The sequence below is a fragment of the Xylocopa sonorina genome, chromosome 2, assembly GCF_050948175.1.
Source record: "Xylocopa sonorina isolate GNS202 chromosome 2, iyXylSono1_principal, whole genome shotgun sequence".
Taxonomy (NCBI): domain Eukaryota; kingdom Metazoa; phylum Arthropoda; class Insecta; order Hymenoptera; family Apidae; genus Xylocopa; species Xylocopa sonorina.
This window is the reverse complement of record NC_135194.1, coordinates 15,945,038-15,961,087: the sequence shown is the minus strand read 5'-3', so window position 1 is coordinate 15,961,087 and position 16,050 is coordinate 15,945,038. Positions and strand designations below refer to the sequence as shown.

At 37.2% G+C, this 16,050-nt stretch overlaps 4 protein-coding genes across 6 annotated transcripts; 1 reads left to right on the top strand and 3 right to left on the bottom strand.

Annotated features, from left to right (window-relative positions):
• Positions 1–86: 86 nt before the first annotated feature.
• LOC143432976 (uncharacterized) lies at positions 87–2,690 on the bottom strand. The gene is made up of 5 exons (XM_076910002.1): positions 2,433–2,690; positions 2,155–2,361; positions 1,297–2,091; positions 1,015–1,213; positions 87–836 (listed from the first exon to the last, which is right to left on the bottom strand). The coding sequence occupies exons 1-5, from the start codon at positions 2,636–2,638 to the stop codon at positions 192–194; spliced, it is 2,052 nt and encodes a 683-aa protein (XP_076766117.1). The 5' UTR covers positions 2,639–2,690; the 3' UTR covers positions 87–191.
• Positions 2,691–3,157: 467 nt separating this feature from the next.
• LOC143432969 (PR domain zinc finger protein 10) lies at positions 3,158–8,738 on the top strand. 2 transcript variants are annotated; one of them, XM_076909986.1, is made up of 12 exons: positions 3,158–3,276; positions 3,481–3,691; positions 3,778–4,180; positions 4,256–4,588; positions 4,665–4,991; positions 5,070–5,279; positions 5,360–5,863; positions 5,952–6,216; positions 6,293–6,434; positions 6,519–6,707; positions 6,784–6,975; positions 7,061–8,738. In XM_076909986.1, exons 2-12 carry the CDS (start codon positions 3,524–3,526, stop codon positions 7,334–7,336), a joined length of 3,009 nt encoding a protein of 1,002 aa, XP_076766101.1. In that variant the 5' UTR covers positions 3,158–3,276; positions 3,481–3,523; the 3' UTR covers positions 7,337–8,738. The 2 variants fall into 2 exon arrangements, with proteins under 2 accessions (XP_076766101.1, XP_076766102.1); XM_076909987.1 differs by having other exon boundaries at positions 3,478–3,691.
• Positions 8,739–8,822: 84 nt separating this feature from the next.
• LOC143432970 (potassium channel subfamily K member 13-like) lies at positions 8,823–10,888 on the bottom strand. Its single transcript, XM_076909988.1, has 5 exons — positions 10,720–10,888; positions 10,459–10,651; positions 9,871–9,945; positions 9,411–9,783; positions 8,823–9,341 (listed from the first exon to the last, which is right to left on the bottom strand). Exons 1-5 carry the CDS (start codon positions 10,846–10,848, stop codon positions 8,840–8,842), a joined length of 1,272 nt encoding a protein of 423 aa, XP_076766103.1. The 5' UTR covers positions 10,849–10,888; the 3' UTR covers positions 8,823–8,839.
• Positions 10,889–11,582: 694 nt separating this feature from the next.
• Ccdc85 (coiled-coil domain-containing protein 85) lies at positions 11,583–15,249 on the bottom strand. 2 transcript variants are annotated; one of them, XM_076909989.1, is made up of 4 exons: positions 13,292–15,249; positions 12,319–12,691; positions 11,978–12,264; positions 11,583–11,886 (listed from the first exon to the last, which is right to left on the bottom strand). In XM_076909989.1, the coding sequence occupies exons 1-4, from the start codon at positions 13,853–13,855 to the stop codon at positions 11,842–11,844; spliced, it is 1,269 nt and encodes a 422-aa protein (XP_076766104.1). In that variant the 5' UTR covers positions 13,856–15,249; the 3' UTR covers positions 11,583–11,841. The 2 variants fall into 2 exon arrangements, with proteins under 2 accessions (XP_076766104.1, XP_076766105.1); XM_076909990.1 differs by having other exon boundaries at positions 11,585–11,886; positions 11,978–12,243; positions 13,292–15,241.
• Between the last annotated feature and the right edge of the window lie 801 nt (positions 15,250–16,050).

Genomic DNA, 16,050 nt, shown 5'->3' with positions numbered 1-16,050 from the left:
ATCTAAAATCTGAACATAAATAGTATGATAAATATTCACAATTTTTTTATACAAAATAATGTGTGCATATGTGTGTGTGTGTCTGTGTGTGTGTGTGTGTACAAACTAGATAACAGCTTTGTGTTATGTAAATTTAAACGTACTGTTATAATGCACTTTTTGTACCGTCATTTTAACGTCGTACATTAACATTAGTTATCAAGTGCTACACCTCTCTGTATAGGATCAAAATCAGGAATTACTTTTTGTACCAACTTTCGTAAGTTATTTTTTCTTTCCTCACTTTCTTTTATATTTGCAATGATTGTAAGATACTTTTTCCAGATGCCTAAATATCTTACTTTTAACTTAGTTCTGTAAATGTCATCAACTAACATTTTTTTCTTTTCATATTCTGTTTTCAGTTCAAGTGTTATGATCTGCCACAACTTGAAGTACTTATTTGCAAGTTTCATATTATGGTAATCTGTTGCTACTTGATATTTTGAACTTGCTTCCTTGACCATTTGCTTCCATTCCTTAACAATTTTTGTCACTAAATTTTCGTTGTAAAATGTTTCAGCAATTTCAACCTTTATTTCATATTGAATTTTCGCTTCTTTTCTCCATACTGCAAACAGTCTTTTTAACAATTTTTCCTTATAATAATCATTAGCTTTTCTAATATTATTCTGTTTTTCTTTAATAAGCATTGTGAAAGGTTTCATTATGTAACGTCGTAAAAGATATTTTCGATAGAACTTATCTGCTATATTATTTAATCTTTGAAACTTTTCTATTTCACGTTGTCGATTTTCTTCTTGTTCTTTCCGTAATCTCCTCGCCTCGGCCAAAGCCTATTTATAAGTAAAGAAAAGAATCATCACATCATCATCTTAAAGAACTGTACAGTATGCAATATAATCGCATAAAAATTGTATTACTGAAGAGATAATAAAGTTTGCGAGGTGAAATTAATATGCTTATAACACTTAATATGACATTAATATACTTCGACCTCTTATATTATCTGACCTCTTGTTGTAATCTTCTCTTCTTCTGTTCCTCTTCTATTCTAGCAGCTTCTTCCTTTTTTTTCTGTTCCTCGAGTTTTTGCCTTCGCAGTTCTTCGGTTAATTTTATTCGTTTTCGTCTAGCCTCTGCTCGAGCTTCCATCCTTAATAAAAACTGTGGTGGATCCAATACTCTCGATTGTACTATTAAACTTTTATCTCTTTCGGGAAGATATACATAATCTATTATAAATTTTGTTGTCAATGTGTATGCTAAATTATCGTGGAAATCTATATCTATTACCTGTAACCATTTTGTTGCATCAATTGAATTAAAGTTCTTCTTGTCTTTTGCCCACAATGAGTGAGAGTTTCCTTAACAATTTCAACTGTATCTTTATTCGCTCTAAATATCTCTTCTTGTACCTGTTTTAATTTTAATTCTTCAATGATCCTGTTTTGTTCAGCCAATTTGGCTTTTTGCTTTTCTATTATCTGTTTTTGCGCGCTTAATCGACTTTGTGCTGGCGACTCAACAATAATACGTTTTATATAAATGTTTTTTTTCTTATTATCTGTGTTGTTAGAATCTCTTATTGTCGGTTTAACATCTCTAATCTTTGGTTTTTGACTTCTCATTAATTCTGTTTGTCGTTCTGCAATCGCATTTATAAACATTTCAATTTTTCGTTCTTCGGAGGTCTCTTGTTCTTCTTTTTGCTTCTGCACGTTAATTCTCGTATCTCTTGTACATGTTCTCCAAATGTTAAAATATTTTTTTATTATCTTCAGGGCCATTCTCTGCTCAATCTTTATCTTAATGTCACGAAGCTGTCTTTTCTCTACAGCATTTCTTTTTAAAACATCGAAATATTTCCTTAAAATATATAAATGTTGTGTTTCTGTCGCAAAATTAGCTTTATCCTTGATAGTTACTTTTATACTTCCGACACATGGTACTTCGCATTCCTCCTGCTTGCATTTTTGCTCACCTTCCTCTGTTACTAAAGTATCGTCCGTCTCCGTTTTTATAAACCTCTTCCGAATGGGATCCACGCTTGTTTCACGATGGCTATTGATTTGCCCCCTTTTCTCTTCACTAATCTGTAAAGTGTTTCATATACTTCCGATTACAATGAAACGATTATTTGAAGATCCATACCTATTTACCTTGTTTCTCAGTTTCTTGATTGTTTCCCAAAACTCTTCATCGTCCGATGATGCAAAGTTTCTCCTCTTACATGCGTAGGATTCCAAATACTTTGGCCTCGATTTGCTCAGCTCCATTTCGAATTTCTTCAATTCTCTTTCGAGAAATCGTTGCTGTTTCTTCATGTACAGCTGCCTTGCCTCTTCCTGTATGAATGATCTGTAAAGTTACACATGGAAATCAACGTTTAACAATTTTTTTCATTTTCATTCATTTCAACCGGATCATACTTCTTAGCTTCCGCTAAAACGGAATCGTTTGTAGGCGAAACGGACGAATCTTCACGGCACATTCGATGCCTCGCATCCATGATTAAATTTGGATCAAGAAATGCCCTTTCCTCGTCGCTTAACATACGAAGCTTCTCCGATGGATGAAAAATATCCACATTCATCATTTGCTCCAGCAAATTCGTCATTTCGTTCATCTGTACCATGATGTTTGTATCATGTGTAAAATAAACAGCAGTATTCCATAGAAAAATATATCGGAAGTCACGCTAAACTCTTATTGACGCGTTGTTGTTTCGTTGTTAAGGAAAGTTATGAAAGATATTCCCTCTACGCACATATACATATGCGTTTCAACCCCATTCATACGTATATTACATACAATACATATCCGAAGGGTTGGAAATAAGCGGTACCATATGATGAAACACTATCGACGTCACTCCATGGAGCTAAAAAAAATTTTCTTCGGTATTCCAATATTACTGAAAGTTGTTCAATATATAAAATTAATTCTATATAAGTTTATGTTATTAATAGATCAATGAACGATTAATTAATTAATGTTAGCGACTCTTAGAGTAACGAATAAAAATAAGTTAATGTTGAGTATCGAATAAAATTAATAAAGATACGTGTTAAAGCTATTATTTTCAATATATTACCTTGAAATATATGACATTCTAAATTCTCTCCGTCAATTCGAAAATTTCCCGCCATTTCAGTGGTTCTCAAGCAGCAATATGAAACTGATAACGTCGATTGTTGACGAACCAGTGAGCTGCAGCAGGTGCATCACAAGGCAAAAAGTGCATCGACTTCGAAAACTTATATATTAACGATGGTAAGTCTTATTCTTTGTAAGATCTAAAAATGAAAGTATTGTTTAATTACCTTTACTCTTATCGCGTTTGGTATCACATCGTTTCAATGATTCTATTATCCGACAAATCTCATCGTTACGCGGTTAAAGAGCATCGAATTACTTTAATTTTGTTTATCTTCAAATAATAGAGTCTATTATAGTTCTAAAGCATATTTTTAGCAGGTTACAGATGTTGTAATATTCCTGGTACACGGCGAGAAATAAAATGGATCCAAGGGGCCCTCCTGAGGGGGCCCCTGCTAACTCCTTTGAGATACCTAATATTGATAAAGTATCTGACACTTCGGTAAATTGGCCCACAGATCATTCACTTTCTTCATCGATGTGTGAACAACCCAAAAAAATGAATAATAATAAGCTATTATTTTTAACTGTAAGTAAATTCATAAATAAACTAAAAATTCACAAAATATATGCTAAATAGTTCATAATGCTGTCTGAAATAATTTTGTTTATTAGGTGGAATATGTGGAAGATCAATCGCGAGAATATTCTCGTTTATTTCCAACTTACGAACAAGTTTCATTTTCCCCAAGAGCCTCATCGCCACTTTCTGACTTTGAACATCGTGTTAGTCCTCTTGACCCCAATATGAGTTCAGCCGCTAGATATTCGCCTACCCCAGTACAACTTCCGCCATCGCCATTTCACAATTCTGTTGTTGTACTACAAGGTCCTTCGTCTCCATTAATACCTTCATCTGAGTCAAATGAAAGGGTGAATGTTAATTATGTCTCTCAATTGTCACATCCAATTGATGCGCAGAGCGTGCAACAATCAGATAATTCTGCTGATTTTGTTGCCAATGAGAATGAAGAACAATTGGTATCCAGTGTCAGCAGTGAATTGATTTTGATGCAAGGTATATTTAATCAAACATTGTCCTTGGATAAAATGTAATTTTAAATGATGTTACATTCATAAAATATATTTGTAGAATCCAATTCTGGATTGGAATCAGCAACAGCTCCATTGATGCTAACAGGAATGCCAAGTACAGACTTTACATTGAGTAGAGACTTCCTTGTTATGCAGGATGACCAAATGAATGTCATAAATTCATTTAAAACACAAAATCTTGATGTGGATGATTCTACGCATCTTTCATCAACTGCAGAAAATTCAAACAAAGAGAACAATGCAGATCCTTTAGCTGCATCTAGTGCAAAAGAAATGAACGAAATTTTGATGCCTACTGAAGAGAAAAAAGATTGTGAAAAACAGAGTGTCAGACGCTCGAAGCGTCGTATAAATGATAAAAAGAATTTTTGTATGTAATTTTATTACTTCCTCGTTTAATTAATGGCAGTCTATATACATATATACATATATGTATCTTTCTGTAGGTTGTGATGAATGTGATGATGTATGTACTGGCGATAATTGCACTTCGCATAATGTATGCACAATAGCAGATCAACCAGTGCCATCACGTGCTATAGCAACACTGCCAGGATCATATCTTTCTATAAACAAGTTATCCAGTTCTGAAATTGTATCAGGCAGATCAGATTATGGAGTGTTTGCTAAACGTTATATACAAAAACGTACTCAATTTGGTCCTATAGAGGGTATCTTATATCCCTATGATGGCACACCATTTAAGGATGAATTGCCATTGCTCTATGAAACTGAGGATAAAGAATTTTTTAAAGTAGATGTTTCAAATGAAAGTAGGTGCTTATATTTCGATGAATATAGTCTGGTAAATTAAATGTACAATTATTAAAAATCTTTTATTAACGATTTAGATGCTTCGAATTGGATGCGTTTTGTTCGACCTGCATTAACATATAAAGATCAGAATTTGGTAATTTGCCAACAACGTGATGGAATAGTATTTTTGACTACAAGAAGCATTTTACCAAAGGAAGAATTAAGGGCTGGCCCTAGTACCGATTACGCGATTCGTAGAAATTTAATACCACTTAAATCTATACAAGAAACAAAAAGTGATAAAGGTATATATTAAGTTTAAATGACAGATTTATAATTTTGAGATATATTTATATTTATATACGTATATAATTTTCAATTGCAGAGCACAAAAATCAATTATCTAATTGGTCACGATTGGACGATAATCATTCTCGACGCATGAAAGTATTTCGTGGTAGAAATTTGAAAGAAAAAGAAAATTCAAGACAAAATAATTCGAAGGAATGGAAATGTTCAGTATGCGGTTTAATTTTCAGAAAACCGCTTTTGCTTAATCTACACGCTCTTGTTCATGGCACTGATAAAGTGAAAACTAAAATACAATCTACGATTTGTCCGCAATGTGGACTACAATTTCAAAAACAAAAAGAATTGATTAATCATATTTCACAACACGGGAGATTATCTTTTAAAAAAGCGAAAAGATTAACTACTTTGTCTACATATAAGTGTTCGATGTGTTATAAACGTTTTGCGACGAAGGTGCGATTGCAACAGCACTGTTTGGTGCATGGTGCTGAAGACCAAAAACCACTGCCATGCAACATTTGCTTCAAAAGGTTCATGAACAATTCAGCACTCTCTTGTCATTTAAAAACGCATCGAGGTGAATTATGGTTATATTGAATAATATAATCTTAAATAGGAGTAAAATGTTTATCTTATCACTTATATTTACTTTTCTCCTGGTGCAGAAAATAAACAAGTGTTTGAATGTCCAATGTGCCGACAACTATTTAATCAAAGTATGACATTAAAAGATCATATTGAAACTCATAAAAAGGAAGATGGCACATTTAGCTGTCCTGACTGCCAAAGAATATTCATCAAATATTCAGTTATTCGTAAACATATTAGGGCACACCATTGCGAAAGAAAACATAAATGTCAAATTTGCGCGAAACGATTTCCTACTGTAGATAAATTGCAGATGCATCTACTGAAACATTCTGATCATAGGTATACCAACATTTACTCTGCAAATGTAACACTGTACTAGACGCGCTCTTCTATAAAATATATATTATTTTTATAGAGAATTTCATTGTGCAAACTGCGGTAAGCAATTTAAAAGGAAAGACAAGTTAAAAGAGCACATGACTAAATTGCATAATTCACAAACAGCAACCGAAGAACAAATGTCACAAGTAACACAAACTAAAAAATTTGTTCCAAAGGTATTTTTTATTTTTACTGCGCAAATTTTTTAACGAAAACAAATGGTGCTTTAACAACAATTTAATTATATCTCATTAACACAGGTAAACCCTAACGATTACAATCGTTTCATTTATAAATGTCATCAATGCCTAGTGGGATTTAAACGAAGAGGAATGCTCGTAAATCATTTGGCTAAACGTCATCCGGATGTTGCACCAGAATCTGTACCAGAGTTAAATTTACCAATTTTACGCCAAACCAGAGATTACTATTGTCAATATTGTGAAAAGGTGCGATATCGTTTGTTACCAGGATAAGTTGAATTATATTTGATCGATACTATTCTTGTATTACATTCTTTTAAAGGTTTATAAGAGCAGCAGTAAACGTAAAGCACATATCATGAAAAATCATCCAGGAGCTGCTTTACCACCGAGCAATCGGCAGAAAGAGTCAGATTACTCCGATTTACCAAATCCAACATTTAGTCAAACTGTTGGTAGCATTAGAACTACACCTCAAGGCTGCCAATGGTGTCATAAGCAGTATGCTAGCAAAGTAAGTTATAAGGAAATATATAAATATGTGATTTTATCTTGTATATAAATTTAAAAATCTTGGAAAAACTGATATTCTTTAATAGGCAAAATTGTTACAACATCAACGAAAGAAACACTCGAATTTAATGGAACCAGCCGATCAAGTACCGCGTTCGCGTAATCGACAACCACAAAATCAGAATCAACCTCCGGTACTTATCGAGGATCACTTCGTATTGTCTGATTACATTCAAGCGTGTGAAACAAACTCGGATTTTTTTAAACCAAGGATAATCAAAATATCTGATGACGTTGATCTGATAAGCAATGGTTTAGAAATAGTTGGGCAACAATTTGTTCGTATGCGTGACATACGCTGAAAAAGATCTGTGGCAACCTCGACCGGAGGTTTTGTCAATTTAATGAGATATGACTCTCATATGGATTTGTACGCAGTAAAGGAATACTGTGCTTTTTGCTGCTGTTGCCAAATACAGGGCATCGACGCCTACGAGGAACAATCGATCCTCGACTGGGAAATATTTGGTGCGCAGCTTGGTTAGCGTCAGTGCGAAACACTGAACGCTATTTTGTTGGCTACACGGTTGATAATGATGTCAAGTCGTGATTTGGTCGTAACCTTGAACAAATTTGTTGGAATGGAGTACACACTATTTTACGAATACTTTGGGCCCCAAGGCTAAAAAACATGGACGAAGATTTAAATGTTAACACACACAATGGAAAACACAAACATGGAGACTTAAGACTTAACACAATGGGAAACATGTTAGTTATTGAGATTTTTTGCTCAAGGTATTACAAGTACAGAGAGCAACCAAAAAGGTAGAACAAACTCCTCTTACTGTCGGTGCATTGCTGGCATTAAATCTAGTAGTTTCTTTTAAAATTTCAAAAAGCTTCAATTCGATGTGATTCAATTATGGATGTTAGGGTGATCGAATTTGAGCTTCAAGTTTAAAGTGAAATTTAAACACGGTTTGAATTTGGAAAACACACGATGAATCTTAGATCAGTGTTATCTCGTCTGTACGATGTGATTTTTTTATAGACCTGATCGTAGTATCTACATGTTACATCTGACTTTGATGATAAAACAGTTGTCTGTAGATTACACAAAATGTTCTAGTCTGTAAAGAATCGCCCGTTCACTTTCTCTATCTATCTGTCTGTCTGTCTGTCTCTATCCCTCTCTCTCTCTCTTTCTCTCTATCTCTCTCGTAATTTATATCTTTCTATCATAATTGCTGATATCCATTCTCACTTAGGGAAAGGTATCTGTATTTCCGATCTAGATTCTCAATCAGTCAAATTCGTTTTCGCGCAATCTTTCTGAGCCATCAGTTTCACTAACAGGGTTTAGTGCGACAGTTTTTACATCCACCATACTCATCGAATTGAAATATCTGGTTGAAGTTGAAAGCATTAATAGTTACCTAGACAAGAAAACTTTTGTCTTTGTAATTTTATGATGCATGTAAAATTGGTAACGTTGAAAGGACATGTTCATACTTATGATTCGCCAAATTACAAACAGAAAATACTATTAACATTTCAACTCCATAATTGCCTAAATGTAATTTCATGTGTCACAGATTGGCAGATGGATATTAAAATTTGTTTTACATGCATTATATTACATATAATATGATCAATATTATGAGGAAAAGCGAAGACAAAAGAGTGCATGTTTGTTAATGTTGTTGAGTACATGGTGAATTGTATTGTAACGTGACTTAAATAAAGTTATCCGATGACTGATCCATGTACGATTTACTGTACCGCAAATCCTGTGATTCTCTACCAGACTGATTTGCTATAAGAATACATTATAGTTTCTACTTATTTGAAACTCTCTTACATTATTTCTTTCGGTAAGTCGAAAATTTTTTACCTTGCCTCGAAACTTTACTTTTGAACTTTTCACTAACGATAGCCAAAGGCCCGACAGCGTCAGGTTTGAGAACGACCGCGTTGGATACGGTCGTATTCAAACCACCGCCTTTCTCTACCTGAGCCATTTCCTGTAACTCTTTTTGCATTACAGTTAAAGAAACCTTGTTTGCTGAGAAAAAATCCTGCATAGAAATCAACTCTCCTGACATCCTCCGTGGTATTTCTGAATGATCCACTTTAAACGAATCTCTGACGGCTATTCTCGTTCCTCTTTTCTTCGAAAAATAAATCGTGGATACGGATGACTTCCTCCTCGGTAAATGAAGTGTAGCCATTTCCTGATTTCTGCATTGTATTTTTTGTATAATGTAATTTAATCCTTGTTTTATTACGATCGAGGTCACGTTTAGCAGAGAATATGTACAGCAGCATCCAATTAGCAGGAAGACAAAGTTAGCAAAACGGTACCTGTACACGTAAAAATTAGCGTATCACTCTAAGGGTGTATACTATTGAACAAGATTTTATAGGACATACCAATGGACGTAAGGATAATGCAACTTTTGTGTGCTAACGAAGTCCCCGAAGCCTATAGTTGCAAAGCTAACGAAGCAAAAGTAAAGAGCGTCGGAGTATTTCCAATCTTCGAATGGAGCGTAAACTGCAGCAGCGCAGCAAGCTACCGTACAGCATACTAATGATAGAAAAAGCATAACCCAATACACGCTCGGCTTCCATTTGTCCAGATCTAAATTATCATCATCGTCAAGAATATCCGGTAAAGTGGCTTTTTCATTCTTTGAGTTTTTCCGAATGCGTCTTTTTAGGCGAAGTACGTGTATGTTCCGCAAAATCCAAGCTAAGAAAGTGATGATCCTTTCGAGAAATAAGTTGAAGAATAGAATTCCACCTACGCCGTAAGAAGGGTGATGAGAATCGTTGCATAGCGTACAGTGATATTAATCTATAATAAATAATAAATAGGTTTCTCATTTACCGGAGCATCCAAGAAAGCCATATAGAATAGCAGTTACTTTCCCCGCTGTTGTCTGCGGTGCAGTATTTCCGTATCCTAGAAAACGAATTAAAAATCAGATCCACAACTTCCTCTTGAAGTAAAAACGAATATACATATAATGTGCAATACCAACAACTACAAAGTATTGGATATGGTAACTACAAGAGTAGGTCGCAAGATATTAACTGCCTGGAATTCTACGGTACATTCTTATGCATACTGCGGACGACGACCCTTACCCCTTTATTAAACTCTCTTATGACCAAGTTTCGCGCGATAATAGAGCCGTTAACGAATTGACTTCTAAGTTAATGATCGGAAAATAACCAAACGTGTGCGATAAGAAGTAGACGAGAATATTGGAAATAATATCGCAATTATTGATACACTGGTGCGCGCACGTAATTCTTCAAAGACGGAAGGATACAAAAGGAAGGAAAGTATAATTGAGATAATGTATACGGTATATGTGGTTCGCGTTCCAATGACCTATTATTACGGTTCGCTTATGCTTTGCAAGACAAGATGTATAGAACTCTAAATAGGTCACAATATGCTATTTCTTACCGATTGTGGAAACGATGGTACCCACGAAGTGAAAACTCCCAGGAAAATCCCATCGTCGGCTTTTATTAATGATACCAGAGGACGAAGCATTTCCATATGCATATAAAAGTTCATCTAATCTTTGAAAAGCAATCGGACCATTCTTCACGTAGTGTCTTCGAAAAGTATGATAAACGCGCCAAAACTCTGCAGCCTATACGGTAAATGAATACACATGAAATTCCATGATATTGTTTTCATTAAAAAAAAATGGTTTCATACCTGTCGCACTTCAAGGTCAGCTTCTAATCGTTGAAAGAGTGCAGCACCAGCCAGCATGTAGATTGCCAGGACAATGAAAAGAAGGATGAACCTTGCGTTGTCTTCTCCTATGCCAGTGCACACGCACATCACCGATGATTCTCATCTCTCCGGACACAAGTGACTGCTTGCAATCCCCACCTTTACTTTTCACCGGGGTTGGCGCACACTCGGCGATGGACCGATTCACCCTCAAGATTACAACACAAAGAAAGATTATTTAAAAATCACTTCGAAACACATTTGATAAATTCTGTAAGATACGTTTTTAATTCAAATACTTCTCTTCATTTGTATTTCTTTTTATTATTATAATCTTTTTTATTAAATGCACATTCTTTAAAACGTCTGACATTCAGCATGTTATAAGATTGTGTTAATATCATGCGCATCGTGCAATTTTATAGACAGTATAAGTTGCATGTATTTAATTTAACTGTGCACTAGAGATTGGTAGACTGAAATCATTCATGAACTAAGGAAACGGTATGTCCTATTCGGAACGATGAGTCTTCGCTGCTTAAGGCCATTTTACCTCTCGTTCTCTTTTGTTTCGTCGCTGAAGCAAGAAGCGAGATGAAAGATGACCTTCAGCAACCAAGACTGGTCATCCCAATAATATATGAGACCGTTTTGTAAGCAGGAGTGTAATGTAAACTCTGTAGATTCTGTGACCATAGTAGCTTTTTAGATTGCATCCCTTAAATACACATTGATTATTTCTTCGTTGTCATACTCTTTCGGAAAGATGTTTTATTAAATATTCATTCACACATGCGAGTTCGCATCACGGATAGGATTTGTTGGGTGCGTCAAAATAAATTATACCAAATTTATAATAAAAATAAAGTTTATTAACAATTTATGTAGGCAATCTAACGACACTACGACGTTTATATAAATACTGTAAATTAGGCACATTGACTCTTACATCGAAATATCTGTAGGTACATGTGTATAAATCTATGAAATTCATAACATCCACGTTAACTACTATAATACTATTAGGTACGCTACCGGGATAAACGGATCACGCAATAACTTTTCGCTATAATTTAACGAATCGCGTTTGTGGTACGCTTATCAATGCCTCGTTTGTGGACCTTCTTCCAATTTCCGCCAAACAACCTGGAATATGGATTATTAGAACAGTCAGCCCGCGATATCTTTTAAAATGAAATTCTTGTGTTCGTACGCTATGATACCGAATATAACTCACATTACACATCTCTCTGACCAAAGCTTTTTCACCGTCGTGGCCGCCTTCTCTCTCTAGTTGTTCTCTAACTTCGAGAACTTGAAGAGCTCGTACCACCGCTTCTGGTCTTCCGCCTATATGAGGGTTTTCGCCTGGACTATTTTGATTCTCCCAGATTTCGCCAGGCGGTACCTCCCATCCTTGTGCACGTGCCTGTAGAACACTCTTATCTTCTTCGAGTTGCTTTACTCGTTGTTCTAAACTTCTTACGTATTGCATAGTTTGATCTGTGAGGTAAATTTGAAAATCTGATCAAAATTATTCGTGCAAAATGTATTTTCTGCAATGAATTTATGTAATACCGTTAAATGTAGACGTATGCCTTGGTCTCGGTGATGCGGTTTCCTCAGCATTGGTGCTTGAACTCGAACCATCCCCGTCGTCCCTTTGGCCACCTCCTCTTTCCTCGTCCAGGTAAAGACAGAGTTCCTTTAGCTCCAAATTATCTTTGATCAACTCTTGCTGCTTATTGTCCAGTTGACGTAATTTATTCTGATATGCGGAAACTTCTTGGCGCATAACGCTCGCTGTGTATCTTCCAAATCTCTGCCATTCCCTCGCCAACTTTCGACCTTTTTGACGATCGTCATCCAAAAAGCAACAGAGATCCCGTAGCTCTTGATTGTCATCACTTAATCTTTGGTTTGCTTCCTTTAACGCTCGGAGCTCGCTAAGCTGGAACGTATTTTTTTTTAGTCATATATATATTTAGTGCAAATATTCGTTTTATTAGCTATTCGACGCTTTCTAAATGTGCACTTATTTAATCGTCGAGCATTTTCAGCGAAAACGAATTTGACTGTAGCGGCAGTTATTCGTGGCTAGGCTCACATGTGCGTGACTGGTTGAAATTTCGACGTTGGACTCGCCTCGCTTGACCCAAAAGAGCCCCAAAAACTTCCGTGTAACGTGCTCAAGATCCGTGATCGCATCTCTTTCGAAGAATCGAGCAACAAGTACCGATAATATAATAATAGAAAAAACTGCTACGATTGCTTTTACTTTTACTCTTCACGGTAGCTTTCCTTATCAAAATTATTGTACCGTTTCGGATTACATACTCCCTGGATCTGTTGCTTTACGATACGCTTTTTAGTAGCTACACGTGTCAGCCTTATTCATTCAACATCTTAAGCCTGTATAAGTCTCGGAACATTGATACGACTTTTATACACATTCTGTCTTTAGCAATCCTCGAGAATCTATGCCACGAATACGACTTGTAACTAGACGAGATAGGATTTGGAAAACAGGAAAGAGTCGAGTGCAACTTACCAAGTTCTGTATCTGACGATTTTGCTCGGCAGCGAGCCTCGCTATGTCGCTCTCGGTTTTGCGGACGAACTTGAGCATCTCCACGGGTCCGAGCCTGAGAAACTCGTCGTCGGTGATTCTTTGTCTGAGCGGCGGTGTCTGTGCACTGTTTACCGTCGGATACTGACCGTTAGGTGGCAAGTACTGACCTTGGCCGACCTTGGCCTGAAGGTAAGTATGCGGTTGCGTTTTTGGGACGGTCGCGGTCAGAGCGTTACCGCCCTGAGGATGATGTCGATGCTCTATCCTCGGCGAATACTTGCTCTGCGCATCTTTTTGTTGCGGCACGGGTCGTGGTTGCGACGGTTGATGATGATTCAAGGCCACGACAGGGCCTTGACCAGGCGCGGGTGCCGAGCTTGGCACGGATGGTCCTGTACCGAAGTGAGGATGATTCTTGAGGATTCCGCTGGTCGGTTGCGGTGGTGGTTGATATCGCGGTGGCACTTGTTCCACTGCCGACTTGATCACGTGCGAAGGATGCTGCTGCTGCTGCTGCGGCTGGGACTTACTCTTATTGGACATCGCGGCTAATTTAGCTCCAGGCTGCGCTGTGTCCCATTTCAGTGAGCCCACCGTCAGGTTCTTCGTGCTAGCCTGTCTTGTTCGACCCGCTAAAATCTGGGTCACCGTACGGTCTCTCTTTCTCTTCCTTTATTGCTGTTCTCTCTACCACTATCTCTGCCTCTCTCTCTCTTTCCCTCTCAAGATTGGGTACACTACTTAAGAACAGGCCCATGCGATATGTGCCTTACCTCGAGGTAAGTCTTACCTTATCATCCAGTAAACCTTTCGCCTCTTTATTCCCAAACTTATTCTCTCCCACTCTTCTTTCTCTTCTTAGCAGTATCACTGGCGCGTAACTCGTTTGAAAGGCTATCTATATCTTTTATCCAAAATTTGCCGCTGCTTAGTGTCCGTTTCCTTCCCAACAGCGTCGTACGTGTAATCGGTAGATCGGTTCGATACAGCAGGCTCTCGTATTCCTTAAAGAACTCTGGTCACAAATGTTCGCATAATCGTAACAAGCCTTTTATCGTTCGATTTCCCCCAGACGCATCGAATGAATCTCTTATTCTTGCTCGCGAATACAGTTCTGGTTTCTCCGTCGTGGTATTAAAGAGTCGATGTCCTCGCTTTACTCCGTAGCATCGAACGATCGCATGGTATGCTCGCATTCCAGCTGTCAACAGTCGGGCTGAACCGCGAAAACATAATTCCGTGAAAGAAAAGAGGCGCGGGTGAATCTCTGTCGCGTGGACACTCGCTGTCGTCACATGAAATCCTGAGAATACTAGCGATATTATTGCACTCCCGAGAGCTAATGCGTTCAACCAGCCGGGCCCCCGTTTTTCTCGCCGCGGGGCCGCCTCATTTCACAAGGCGCAGTGCCGTAACATCGAGAGGAGCATTCCAAGTGAAACCCTGTCGTCCGTGACCGCACTGTAGGTGGGACAGCTAGACACACACACGCACACGCACGTGTCGATTGTTAGTCGATTTACTCAGTTGCAAGCTTCAATGTTAACTTGGTCATCCCTCTCCTCACTTACGTTAATAGTCTCTAACATGCGGAAGGAAGTGAAACGGTTCAATCGGTCGGCATTACAATGTTTCCTATACTTGCGCACCGTTTTTCTTTAAATTCGTCAGGTCCCGAAACGTATCTGCATCGGGTCACACGTGTAATCTCGCCATGTACCTGTTATCACGAAACGACATGTTATTTACGTCTACTAGAGTTGATGGTGTGCGAGAATCGCGTGAAAATCGTGTACTCTAACAATATGGCGACGATCGCGGACCTGCGATCCGAGAAACGATTACGAATGACGCTAGGGCTTTAAGGTTCAGACGCGGGAACATAAAGGCGACTGCTGATTGGACCAATTTCTTTCTTTAGGAGGGGAGTTAACACCGTCTGCCAGCGCGTTTTATTCTCAGCAAGTATTTCTACATACGGATGTATGTAGAAAGGATAGAATCCTAAAGTGTAAGAGACTCGACTCAGTCCAGACATTTCTCGAAATCTCGATTCGCCTCTTTCAACGTTACAATAAAACAATAAATCATCACTGTATTTCTGGAAAAATAAAACGTAAAGTTATTTACCGTATCGACAGTAGATCTCCATTGTACCATCATTAACAATTTCGAAAAATATATATTTCATATATGATTCATATTATTGGTACATTTTACGATAAATATGATTCTTCCTTGCCTTTCCTCTTCTCAATCATGATTTCAGTGACGTGAAGGGAACACGTGTCTACGAATTTCTACGCGCTATTCCTTACTTAGTTGTTCCAAGTGTATGTTGTCTTACATATTTCCAAATTAATTACAAAACTTCTGTGTGTAATTACTCGTATGCTTCTGCGTGATTCCGCGCGCGTTTCCCTTGTTATACTCAATTTAGTTTTCCGACTACGCATGCTTATTACATTCGAATAACTGTTAATACGCATGCGCTTATATAAATATTTAAATTTGCCCGCATTTCCGTAATTTTAAATTAACCCGATAAAGGTACTTGATTTAGTTTCTATAAATTTTTCATTAGGACTTCTAGTTTTTACCAGACTGCAAGCAACTCGATTCACTGTAAACTAATCGCGTGTGAAATCTGAGCTACGTCAGCTTTTCATCTTCTTCTAGATTTAATTAAGTATGGGTCAATCACTCTTTACTGTAGTGCTATGGTATAGACACTATAC

Coding starts and splice junctions, on each gene's coding strand:
- LOC143432976 (XM_076910002.1), bottom strand. CDS start 2,638: ATGGTACAGATGAACGAAATGACGAATTTGCTGGAGCAAATGATGAAT. Junction 2,092..2,154: donor CTGAGAAACAAGGTAAATAG/GTATGGATCTTC, acceptor TTTACAGATTAG/TGAAGAGAAAAGGGGGCAAA. Junction 1,214..1,296: donor ATGCAACAAAATGGTTACAG/GTAATAGATATA, acceptor TCTTCCCGAAAG/AGATAAAAGTTTAATAGTAC.
- LOC143432969 (XM_076909986.1), top strand. CDS start 3,524: ATGGATCCAAGGGGCCCTCCTGAGGGGGCCCCTGCTAACTCCTTTGAG. Junction 5,864..5,951: donor TCATTTAAAAACGCATCGAG/GTGAATTATGGT, acceptor CTCCTGGTGCAG/AAAATAAACAAGTGTTTGAA. Junction 6,976..7,060: donor ATAAGCAGTATGCTAGCAAA/GTAAGTTATAAG, acceptor ATTCTTTAATAG/GCAAAATTGTTACAACATCA.
- LOC143432970 (XM_076909988.1), bottom strand. CDS start 10,848: ATGTGCGTGTGCACTGGCATAGGAGAAGACAACGCAAGGTTCATCCTT. Junction 10,652..10,719: donor CTGACCTTGAAGTGCGACAG/GTATGAAACCAT, acceptor TTTACCGTATAG/GCTGCAGAGTTTTGGCGCGT. Junction 9,784..9,870: donor TGGCTTTCTTGGATGCTCCG/GTAAATGAGAAA, acceptor CTTACGGCGTAG/GTGGAATTCTATTCTTCAAC.
- Ccdc85 (XM_076909989.1), bottom strand. CDS start 13,855: ATGTCCAATAAGAGTAAGTCCCAGCCGCAGCAGCAGCAGCAGCATCCT. Junction 12,692..13,291: donor ATCGTCAGATACAGAACTTG/GTAAGTTGCACT, acceptor AATACGTTCCAG/CTTAGCGAGCTCCGAGCGTT. Junction 11,887..11,977: donor TGGTCAGAGAGATGTGTAAT/GTGAGTTATATT, acceptor TCCATATTCCAG/GTTGTTTGGCGGAAATTGGA.